Consider the following 12,899-nt stretch of genomic DNA (forward strand, 5'->3'; position numbering starts at 1 on the left):
AAAAAATTAAATACTATTATAAGCGGTTTATTATACTCAAAAAATGGTAAAATATTTGCATTCCAAGTTAGTAAAAATTTATTGATTTTAAATGCAGAATTTATTTTAACTCTTCCATATTTACTTGATTGATCAATAGGGGTGCACTGGTGCCGGAACGTCATTCTGGTAAAGCTTTTTGTTAGAAATGAAAAATTGTACTTAAAATCAGATAAAGAATAAAATCTAAATTACAAAAATCAGATCACACGAAAATGATCCTTGCTATCCGTAGGCAAACGGGGTACAAAATAAGTCTAAAATTATAATTAAAAAAAAAATGTTAAACATTTGCCATGAAAAAGGTAAGTTGTGCTTCTTCCAATGTAAATATCGAAATGAATATGTATTTTTCATAACAATGTCATCTGAGGATCGTATTCTTTGTGGTCTTCTATAATAGAAAATAAAAGATTCCGGTACTAGAAAATTTACGAATGCACCCTGTCGAACAATAAATACTTTTCCGTATTTACTACTTTTTATTCACTTCATCCAAAATTTTTTTTTTTTTTTTTTTAAGTTTTAGTTGTAAAAAGAATATAATTTTAGTAATTAAAAGTTCTAACTTTATTATATTATTCTAAGATTAAGAATTTGGGAAATTTATCTAAAACCCCTTTTTTCTGTACATAATAATATTATTATGATACTAAAGACGAGTCACGTTTATTCAATTTATTTTATTTTATGTGAATGATTCAACATTAAATGATTTAGAACCAGTCATTATTATAAATTAATAATAGCAATTTACTACATTAATCTGTTATAATTGATGAAATAATCGTTGTTTTTATGAACTACGATTCATAAAAATACGATAATAAATTTATTAGTATAAATGGAGTGTAGTAGCATACACTCTATCTTATCGGTTTATTAATATAAATCGATTGTAGTAACACACTCTGTTTTAAGTTTTATGTTTGGTTTTAATAAACATAAAACTAAGGAAAAATGTTATCAAAAATATATATTTTCAGTAAAATTCAACTCAAAATCAAAATAAAACCAATACAAATAAATAAACACATACGATGAAAGGTTATAAATAAGTTGGAAAAAGAAGATTACATTCCGAAAAAATTTCTTTAAAATTATCTCTGATCCAGCAATGTTGTAATTGTATTATTCCCAAAAATACATAAACTAAAATAAATCAAATGAGACGGATCGTTTCTGGAATACCGACTTACTACATAGAAAAATGAACGAAAAAACCTAACATATTAGAGCCAACACTATATTTTTCCCTTAAAAATAACTTTGATTTAATTAATAATTTAAAAGGTGAAGTTTTACAGACTGGACATTAAATCTTCTGATGTGACAGCATTGTATTCAGGCGTTCACATCAATTAAAACCTTCTAAGTACTAAGTTATTTATCTAGCATCAGCATGCACAGTCTAGGTTTTTTTGACTCACCTGTGATAGAGCTGTATTCCTATAAATCTAATAGCTCTATAATCTATTAGTTCTATAAATCTAATGGCTCTTCCTGTAAATCTAATAATATTTCTAGAATTTCATGGTCATCCGTTAAATTATCACAATAACGTTTAGATATAAATGAAAACGAACTTGTACCGGCCCTTGTTTACAACTGTAACACACGAGTACACGTTGCCGCCTTTCCGTATGAATTGAGGTTAGCGGGTGGTAACATGATTTTCTTTACCGTTTATTTCAGCATTAGATAAAAATATCGATAGTAAAAATAGTTACTTATAAAGCCAATAGAGTGCAGCAATAGTGCTACCAATTGGTAGACCAATAATAATACTGGTTACATTAACACATATACTTAGCCGGGAAAGTTCAAAAATGAATACACACGACAGTAGGCATAGAATGCATCAGTAAGCGTTGCGTGAACGCGAGCTGCCGTCGCATACACACGACGCTAGTACTTAAAAGGTTTTAAATAGTGGAAATCTTGAAGGATCGATAGATCCAATCTATCGATTGTTTGAGTAAAATCAATAAGAAATGAAACGGTTTTCAATTTAATAATAATTTTTATAAACAAATTGATGGGCCAGCAACAGGTGTGTGCTCCTGACTGGTTTCATAGCTATTCTTTTCATGGTTAACCCAGAAATGATAGCTAAAAGATAAATTCAACATTTTCCGGGAATTTTATTTAGTTACGTGCACAATATTTTAGCGGTTTTTATTTTCCCGGCGAATACAGCTAGAATAGCAGCTATATTAAAAGGGAAAATATGGTAATCATATCGGAAATGGGGATATCGGACTTTTTACAAATCTTTACGTTTTAGGATTTAACATCTAGAAAAAAAACACATATATTTGTATACGTATGTATAGCTGTGCACACTGCGTGCGAGAGAGATAGAACAATAGGACGGGTGGAACAGTTGGTCATTCTTTATGAAAACATCTCGTCTAGCTCCGTATACTTACATAGTATGCAGTACGTCGTCAGAATTGTTAAGGATAGTTAATAACGCGGTAAGCCAGCCGTCAGCCTTTGAACACAGATATATGCTACCGCTATACGTATGAGTGTTGTACTGCTTTTGCCTTATAACAAAATGATTATCTCCAAATTTGGCTCAGTTTTATATATGGGCCATTAATCATATTAATTTATTTGTTAAGGGCAGATATCACAAAAAAACGAATTTCGATTTTCTTCACAGGCATTTTAGAAAAAAATTTATTAAAGAAAGTTTTTTATTTACAAAGTATATGTAAATAGTCCAAAACTCTCTTTTTCAGAAAATCTATCCCCACCTCTTAAAACTGAAAAATATGTTTTTTTGTTCTTTTTCTCTATTTCCCTTCGGTTTAAATATTTTTCAAAAATTGTTTGAAGGTTTATTACTTCATATATAGAGCTATCAAGAAATGCTCTAGAATTTTTTTTTAATATACTGTAGACTCCGGGGACCTAAAATTAAGAAATTGTTTTTGAAAATTTTATTTTTCTTATTTTAGCCCTGTTGAAGGGGATCTCAGATTTATAGAAAACTTTTACTGAAGTAAAAAATTTGTTAAGCTTAATCTATATATTAATATGTTTATAAAAATATTTCTTAATTTATTCACCACCTCTAAAAAATATATGTATTCTGTTTCTTGCTTCTAACTCTTTTAATATTTATTATTAAAACTTTTTGTATCTTTCATCATTGCTTAAAGGGTTATTTAAAGTAGATTTGGCACCTATAATATATTCCGGACCCAAAATGAGAAACAATTTTTTCTTCATTACTTTCTTTTATACTTTATTTTATCAATAGTTTTAAACAGTTCTCTAATTTTTTTGTTATTTAAAGATCACTTCTTTATAAATATATCTTTCCTACATTTTTACCACAGAGTAATAAAGCCCCCTAATATCAACAATTTTTATATTTGAAATTTGGGAATTTTGATGCTTAAATCTTATCTTGATAACCGTGACTTGACTGACGTAGCCGGTAAAATCATGCAACACTTTGCTAGCTTTTTTATATTTCTCATCTTATTAAAAATTTGTTAATTAAAGGAAATCAACAAAAATATTAAATTCTATGTAAATAATTTTAGATATCTATAAAACTAACTGAACAAATTTTTAGATTTAATATTAATTAGTAAATAGAATGAAATGCCTTTTATATATATATGTTTGTTTTATTGTCTCGTATGCGTTCCTATACCATTCATCCGATTGCGATGAAACTTTGGTAAGTTGTGCGTACGCCCGCGAAGGTTTCTGAATTAGTTTTGACCAGCTAGGTGGCGCTGGGGTCGAGATATTTAGAAAAATTGTATTTATGGTCCGATTTGGCTCATATTGAGAATATATATTAGTTACGTGAAAAGATATTTTTGCGAAAAAAGTAAAAAGGGAAATAATGAGAAAGGGAAAAAGGGAAGAAGAGAAGGGCAGTTGCGAAAAAGGAAAGATAGGAAGAAGTGAAAACGGAAAGGTTAAATTTTGTTTAAAGTTCCGTAAAGTTCAATTGTTTAATGTTTTATCAAACTTTCATTCGTGTTCATTTAATCTATATATTGTTGCCACATATATGCCTAATTTAATATCGGCGGACGACAACGGTAGTAACCCAGATGTCAGCTGGAGCACAGTATACGTACGCACTGGTACAAGCGTCATTCGCGGCGTAATTCTCCCACCATAGCGGCGATACGGCCCCACCACTCTCAGGCTCTAATAGAACAGCGTGCAAGAGAGTAGATTATTAATTCATCGTCGATCAGCACCTGGAGAAGACCAAGAAGAAGAAGAAGATGGAAGAAGACAGAAGTTCCTTGGCCGCCTCAACTTGGGACCTCCCGGCGGATGCCAATATCCCCGCCGGAGCAGCAGGCCTGGCCGGCCCACCGAGGGAGCCGCTGGACGCGGACGCTACCTTCCCACTCCAGCTTCCCGGGCTTCAATCGCCCTGGTTGGCGAACTCAGAAGCAGGAACCGGCCCAGCGTGGGATCGCTCGGGGAGAACCGCCTTGGCCGCGCCGGCGAAAGACAACCGACGCCGACCCGACACTGCGGGGCTCTGAGGGTCACCACTGCTACGCTGTAGTGGGGACCCAACTGCTGCTGAGAGGAAACCCGGTCTGATTTCAATTGACGAGCCGCAACTCCCCGACTTCGCCGGAAACCAGCTTCCGGACCCAACAGCTCTTCTCAGAGCTAACGCAAAAAACTACCCTTTTCAGGGCTCCACAAGGTTATAAATTACGAGCCGTCGAAGCCGTTCGACGACAAAAAAAAATTATATATATATACACTCAAATCTAGCAATGGTGAAGCATTGCCGGGTCAGCTAGTTCTAAATAAATATCGCTGTAGGTTTATCATCAGTTATTGTTTTCATGCTATGCAATGTAAGTTTTTAATGAAATGATTTACAAAGCAAACTTAGTGCCGCCTAAATTGAAGGATTACGGTACAGAAATGAATTTTATTCAAGTTATACCTGAGTTTAATGGTTTCAAAAAATTTAACAAATTTCAAATAATTAAACAAATTTAATTAATTTCAAATAAATGTTTTAACAACAAATAAATGTTTTAACAAATGCATTAAAACAACTTTACTTCATAACAATAGAGAAAAAATCGGAAAAGGTTGGATAAAATTGCATATTGTAAACAATAAGTAAAAGATATTTTTAAGTCTATAAAATTCACCTCTGTTTAGGGAGTTCTCAAGATAAAATTATATAATTATAAAAACCGTCAAAAGATCGGGAATTTATAAACAGATTTGTAAAGACAATGATTTAATTTTAGGATACTTACGGCAAACTAAAAAGAAAATTTGAAACTACTAATAGAATAAAGAAGCATTTGCTTCATGATATATATAGAATATCTGAAAAATTAGTTGTAACCCATTATTGTCTGTTAACAAAATATTTACTGATTACAAAATTAGTTTATTTGAAACGATGTTTTTGAAAAATGTACGTAATAAACGGGAATTAGTTGGTAAACTTACTTTATGAATAACAAAGCAGAAACTTCATTTTTGGACAACGTTAGGCACCAATATCTAATAGCCCCTTTAAACTTTTAATTTCTTTAAATTTTTTTTTTTTTTTCAATCATAAGAACATTAAACACTTTGATTGGTTTAAGGTTTATGTTATCTTTATTTTTCGTGAGATAAGTTTTTTCATTTATCATATCTATAAAAAAAGATGTGCATTAAGGCCTGTTCGCACTGGCATCCAGGTAATTAAAGACCACTAAATCAGGAGATTGTATAAGTAAATACATACTTGACTTCCATAAATGGTGACAATCAATAAAGTATCTTGATTCAAATGAATAATTTAGTTAGCAAGAGATCTTAGAAGAGACCAAGTGAACAATTTTAAATTTTTAGGATGTAGAATATCTTATGTAGGTGAAATATATATATGTGATAAAAAATTGAGAATTTTAATAGTTTAAATGGTATCATAAAGGGGACCCAACTACTGCTGAGGGGAAACCTGGTCTGATTTGAGGAATAAGGTGAAGAAGAATACTCTTGTAAATTCTACTGAGTAATGTCAGCTCCTTCTTGCCTTTTTGGAAGAAAAATGTGGACAATGGACAACTTCACATAGATCAAGATTATAAGTGTAAGAAATGTATGTGTCAGGTTGTACACGAATTGACAAAAGGAGAGACTCAAAGATTTGAAGAACACTTTGTATATATGAACTGAACACGAAAGTTGAAGGTTATTAGAGGCAGTAATTGGATCATGTACAGCCAGTGGCGGAATCTAAGATGCCCAGGATATTTTATGATGATTGACCTCCAATAGGGGTGAGAGATGTAGAATGCCCGAGGAAGAGATGCAATCTCAATTCAGAATGTAGGATAGCGTAAGTAGTGGAAGCCTAAATACATGACCGAAAAGAAGAAAAAGTTTAATTTTTGAAATTTCAAGTTTACAGTGATCTGAAAGTTGTGGCCTTACGTGTTGGTTAAAGGAGAATTTACAAAGTATTGTTATTTTCTTTGTATATCAGACAGCTGTGTTATAAAAATTCATTACAGAGTAAAGAACTGGCTATTTTTTTATCAGGCAAAAAACAACAGCTCCCTTTTTACTGTGTCATTTATTGGTTTCATTACATTTAACTAGCCGGCCCATCTACCTTGATGGACCCTCTAGGGTCTGACTGGACCCTCGGGGATCAGGTCAGCCGAAGCGAATCCTGCAACTAACTCAGGGTGTTCCGGGACCACAGAGCCTACCCGATGGCCACAGAGCTTGCTTCACTTGCCATTCCCAATTTACCAGGGTGACCAGCGCCCTGGACACCCGCAGAGCTGGCTTCGGTTACCATTCCCAACTGAAGAGGCTCCATCCCCTGGACCCCTGCGTTGTATGTTATCCTCATAGTTGTGAGAATAATACTGATAAATAATAATTATAGTATTTAGGCTTTATAGAAACCTGAAAAAGAATTTAAATTAAAAAGATAGAATAATAGTAATTACGGTAACTAAAGTCATCTTTAAAGTCACAAAAAATGTATAACTTATTTCTTTGCCATGGTGGCTGAAACATTCATATAATAATGAAGTAAAAGAATTAATCTATTTTTTCCTTAATTAATATCTTTAATTCACAACTTCACCCTCCTCGGGGGGGTGAAAAAATAATGAATATTTTTAATATCTTAACCTTTGAGTGAGTTAGGGTCTTGGTCATGGTCTAAATCCTTCCCTGGGATAATACAAATGTATCCTGTAAATCTGAAAATAATCAGTCGGTTGGTTCTCACGTGATGCGATAACAAACAGACAAACATTATATATATTTTCAAATAAACGTGATCTGTTAGATCGAGAGTGTACCTGATGCATGCAAAAGTTAGCCTTCAACCTACTAACAAATACCCCTTTGAATTTTGCAAATCAGACGATCGTTTGCGGAGGTATTATAAAAGCACCTCATTGCACCTCCAAAAACAGCACCCCATTTGTTACCAGTTTATGGTGATTGATCTTTCTTTTTCCTGTTTAGCCTCCGGTAACTACCGTTTAGATAATTCTTCAGAGGATGAATGAGGATGATATGTATGAGTGTAAATGAAGTGTAGTCTTGTACATTCTCAGTTCGACCATTCCTGAGATGTGTGTTTAATTGAAACCCAACCACCAAAGAACACCGGTATCCATGATCTAGTATTCAAATCTGTGTAAAAATAAGTGGCTTTACTAGAAATAACTGATATAATAAAAATAACTGATCAATCACCATACTATGGTGATTGATCTAGTTCCAACAAGGTGCTCGCATACCTTACCACTCTAGCTTCACATGACATCCCCATGGGAAAAGACCATTGTTATAAAAGAGATTTTTTTAATTTAATATTTTATTTAACGTAAATTTAATTCTACCATTTTTGTAATATTATTCATATGATTGATTTGAATCATTTTGTTCAAACCCAGCTCACACAGTGTTAGAGACTCACAGTTCACAGTTCTTTAACTCAGTTCTTTAACTTAGAGTTTGTGCTTCAACTGACAAATTTCTACTACTACATATATATATTAGAGATTTTTCAAGATGAAATGTATCTAAAAACCTTCTTAGTTATGCTAAGAAACATGGGTAAAAATTTGATTGCGATTGATCAAATAGTTTTTTGTTCATCCTGAACAAACAAAAACCATCTTCCTCTTCATATAGATATTGGTGGAATAAAAACCTTCTTTTATTTTATTCAATAACAAATTTGCACACAGTTAAGAATAGACGTAGTGTTATAATATGTTAAACCACATAAGTCTCATACATGGACATATTTTGATGTAGCAACCTGATAATTAGACGTGACTTGAATTAAAATGAAAGTAACTTATGAAAATGACATAGTTCCTAAATAAAGGAACTAAAACACTGGGAAAAGTGGGTTATAAAGTGGTTTCCCTGTTTCTTCACTAGACTGAATAAATTGCTGTGTATCAGTATGTCAAACCATCTGATATTCAGCACTATAAGACTTATTCACTCTCGAGGAGGTGTCGTTAAGTGAAGCTGCATGAAGCTACCATTAAGTAAATATCATTACCTTTGACCCACCGGGTTGGTCTAGTGGTGAACATGTCTTTGCAAATCAGCTGATTTCCAAGTTGAAAGTTCTAATGTTCAAATCCTAGTAAAGGCAAATACTTTTATATGGATTTGAATACTAGATCGTGGATACCGGTGTTCTTCATTAGTCGAGTTTCAATTAACCACACATCTCAGAAATGGTTGACCTGAGACTGTACAAGACTACACTTCACTTACACTCGTACATTTCATCCTCATTCATTCTCTGAAGTAATACCTGACAGTGATTCCCGAGACTAAACAGAAAAAAAATTATCACCTGCCAACGGAAGGCATGCTTCCAACGAACGACGCAAAGCTATAAACAAATTCAAACAAAAATTTATAAACATCTAGTTTAAAAACTAGAATATGAATAAACTTAACTTATTGGACATACATAGGAATTTTGGTTAGAGTGCCAAGAGAGGGACCATGTCATTAGATTTATAGTGAAGCATTTGAATGGATTTATGAAAAAAGGTAAAGGATATGAATAAACAGACACAATGTTAGACAAGGATAATGAAGCAAAAAGAGTAATTCTTTAGATTAGCTTACTTTGTAGAGCAATAAGTTATTACATGAAGAACCTTAAATGGTATTAATGGAATGTTATTGTTACTAGTATATACTTGCAAAACATAAATAAATAAATTTTCTAATTAGAACATTTTTTTTTAATTTTAATTAGATACAATACTATAATTCAAGATAACAGTTTATTTTTATTTTTTAGGATGAACAGGCGAATTGTGATATTAAAAAAATTGTACTAAAGAAAATAAATTTTTACCTTCAAATATTATTATAAATAAAGTATTATGTATGGTGTTCGTTCTGGCTATTTAGCAGTACAGTTTGTTAATACTTACCTGCTACCTAAATTTGTAAAATGTAACTGAAATAAATTTCAGTAATTATATTTAAATATTACTTTTTAAATATGTCTACTCAGAAATTAAAATTACTTTTATTATTTAACCTGTTATTGTTTTCATTTATTATTTTTTTAATGTAATTATCTGATTATTTATGTTTATATTGAAGCATCATTTTGAAACTTCTCAAAAGTGAGGTAGTTAATGTACCTATCTTCAGAGGTGTGTTAAGAAGTTTGGACGATTTCTCTTTCAAAAGAGGGGTGGTATATAATTTTTGGGATTGTGTCTGTCTTATGGGACAGTGTAGGGTAGGTCATTTGTGAATGCTACTTTTGGACAATTATTGATTTTAACTATGTTTATTGATTTAAGAACTCAGTAATTAATTATGCTGAGTGCTCAATTAACAATCGATTAAACTCTTCTCCTGAATGTCTTAGTAAAATGTGATTCTGCTGAATTACTTTGACAAATTATTACACATTAGACAACATTTTATAACAGAACTTGGAACCATGTAACATAATAATCATTATTAAACACATCAGACCACAAATGCAGTGTGTAGGAATAGATGAAACTACCACCAGAGGGGAGGGAATACATTATGTTAACAGACTGTTTTTAGGGTGCTATTCAAGCAAAATGTCAACAACCTGGCCAAAAGGATAATGCCCCCTGCACACAGGTCACTGGTTGTTGCTGAAAAACTTTATGACCTACTACAGCTTTCAAGCGCTTCCACATGCATCATATTTGACTGTTAGCGATTACTTCCTATCTCCCAACCTGAGAAAAATTACTCACTGGATGAAACTTTGTATGATGAGGTTAAAGCTGAGACAGCCGTCTATTTTGCAGAGTTTGGCAAATCCCATTATACTTACTGATGGTATTAAAAAGCTGAAAGTTGTTTGTTTAAATGTTCTGAATTGCAAGGTAACAAAATATAATAAAATTTCTTAATATATACTTATATTATTTATTTTACTAAAAAGAATACATTAAGCAATCATTCCAGTAAATATATGTGCACTGTCATTAGAAATGATTTTTTATCTCTTTAAATGATTTCATGCAAGATAATATTTATTAACAATCATTTTCTCCAATAAAAAAGCTTGGTGTGCTGCTTTGTTTGCTGTACATCCTCACATTTATATTTTGAATAAAGCGTGTGAATGATTCATTCGTTCAAATATAATTTAGATTTATATCCCATAATACAAATATGATTTAGATAAATCGTTCGATCAAAATTATATTTGTGTTATGGGGATAAAACAAGAAATCATTGAGGTTAGAGCTGTGTTAAAAATTCGCAACTGAAACAGCTAAAAATGTTCAGGATTTTGAAGTTTTTCATTGTAAAAGTTTTTGTTGTTAGTATGCTAAATTCATGAACATTAGTTGTTTCATTACAGTTGGCAAAAACATTTAACAAAATCATGTGTAATGAAACGTAAACCATGTAAGATTTTCACGGCAGGCCACAGGCCTGCCTTTTTTCTAGTACCAATTAAATTAAAAGTTACAGCATGTTGTTATGGTGTGATAAATACGTATTTTATTTATTTTGAAATAATTTGTTTTGATGATAATGTCAATTTAATTTTTTATTTTAGGTATTTTGGAGGTTCTCCTTTAGAAGACTGGTATAAATCTGGACAGCTTCTAACAAGTGACTGGCCACGATCTCATGCCAGTGACTTACTTAGGTATTTAACACTGTGGAAATTTGGTGGGATATACCTGGATTTAGATGTGGTTGTTGTCAAGTAAGTTACTCATGAAATAATATTTAATTTGATACTTCGCCTTGTTCAATCTTATGTCAATTAGTCCCAATAAATGTATTATGTTGCTTCTGAACAATCCATTATTTTTTCATCTGTTCTATGTATGAAATATATTGGTGTTGGTCACAGTGGCAGTTCGCATATAGGCACTGCGAAACTGCAGCATCCCCTATTTCCACTTGATATTACCAATAACATTTAATATAATGAGTCCTTTTTTCTTTAATTCTTTCTTTAAACTTGTACATTATATAATCCTTAAGCTTAATGTCAGTAGCCATCCCCAAGTTTATGAAAAAGATACAAAAATCTTTTTATGGAACTATGTGCTTCACAGTTCCACCGGCGTGCTGTTTGGCTGTTGTGCACATGCGCACATAGGAAGCTACACGTGAGGCTGCAAGAGAGAGCACTGTTGCTCCTGCAGTGCCGCCCGGGCATGCTGGTGGAAAGTAGTTTGTTGTTTACTCTGCGTGTAAATGGAATGTTCCATGTTCGTTTCCTTTTCTAGTTTAGTCGGTGAAAGGAATATGAAAGTGGTTTAGTTGTTTTTTCAGTAGTGATCAGAAGTGGTGGAAAGCAAGGGCTCTCTGCCCAAAAACACGCTGGAAGGGTGAAAGAGAAGGTAATTAGTAAAAACAAAGTATGTATTTGTTTCCATGTACATAGAAATTTAAATTAAGCACCATTGGACTATAGTGTTTTTAACTGAACATTTTATTAAGCTATTATCTAATAATAGTAAAATATATTATCTGTATTTACATTATATTATTTATTCGGTTAAATCGAATACGATTTTTAAGCATAATGTGCTTAAATACTGTGTACCATATTCTGAATGTGATAAAGTGTAGAATTAGATTATCCTGCTTCCAGCTACTCTATTTGATTCATTTTCTTTTTCAGTTCTCTTATTTTACAGAAAACTTTAACCAGGGCCTTGAAAAAGCCCAGAAAAAATTGTCTGAAGCAGCATCCCCACTAATTTTAACTATGAGCTGCCACTGTTGTTGGTAATTAGTTTATGTTCATCTATAGAGCATGTTAAGATAATCTTCCAACATTCTTCATGTTTTTAGTCATAATTTGATTCATTTTTTCTCCTTTCTTCACCTACTTCTTTTTATGACCATCTTTTTTTCTATTTCTTGATATTCATGATTATAAATTACCTTTCTAAAGAGATCCCTGTTTAAAATATCTTTTTCTGTAATTCTGACAGATCTTTTTTAATTACTTCAATGTAATTTATTTTTGTTTTCTTCCAGCAGAAATCTGTTAATTTTTTTCAATATTACTCATTCTAAAGACCAAAGAAAAACAGTCTTCTTTTTCTGGCCACCTGGTAGAAGTTCTACTAGTACTACCAGTTCTTTTCTGTATTAATCTTTTAACATTGACATATTTTCTACATCTTTAGATGTCTGTTTTATAGATTCTATTCTTTATCTTCCTTTACAGTTTTTACCTCTTTCACATATCACATTATTACTATTTAACTAAATTTAAATCTTAAGATATGGTCCAGCGACCTTGTTATATCTTTACAAGATTCAGACACAAATTTCTTTCTTCTCTTTAT

The 12,899-nt window shown here is 32.1% G+C and overlaps 1 protein-coding gene across 3 annotated transcripts in view; it reads left to right on the forward strand.

The window, feature by feature from the left end:
• The window catches only part of LOC142329972 (lactosylceramide 4-alpha-galactosyltransferase-like), a 280,005-nt gene that overhangs the window by 256,377 nt on the left and 10,729 nt on the right, over positions 1 to 12,899 (forward strand). For all 3 annotated transcript variants that reach the window (XM_075374957.1, XM_075374958.1, XM_075374961.1), the window contains one exon: positions 11,141 to 11,293. In XM_075374957.1, the coding sequence (XP_075231072.1) occupies positions 11,141 to 11,293 (153 nt within the window). The remainder of the gene's footprint in view (positions 1 to 11,140; positions 11,294 to 12,899) is intronic.

This window comes from Lycorma delicatula, chromosome 9 (genome assembly GCF_047948215.1).
Source record: "Lycorma delicatula isolate Av1 chromosome 9, ASM4794821v1, whole genome shotgun sequence".
Lineage (NCBI taxonomy): Eukaryota > Metazoa > Arthropoda > Insecta > Hemiptera > Fulgoridae > Lycorma > Lycorma delicatula.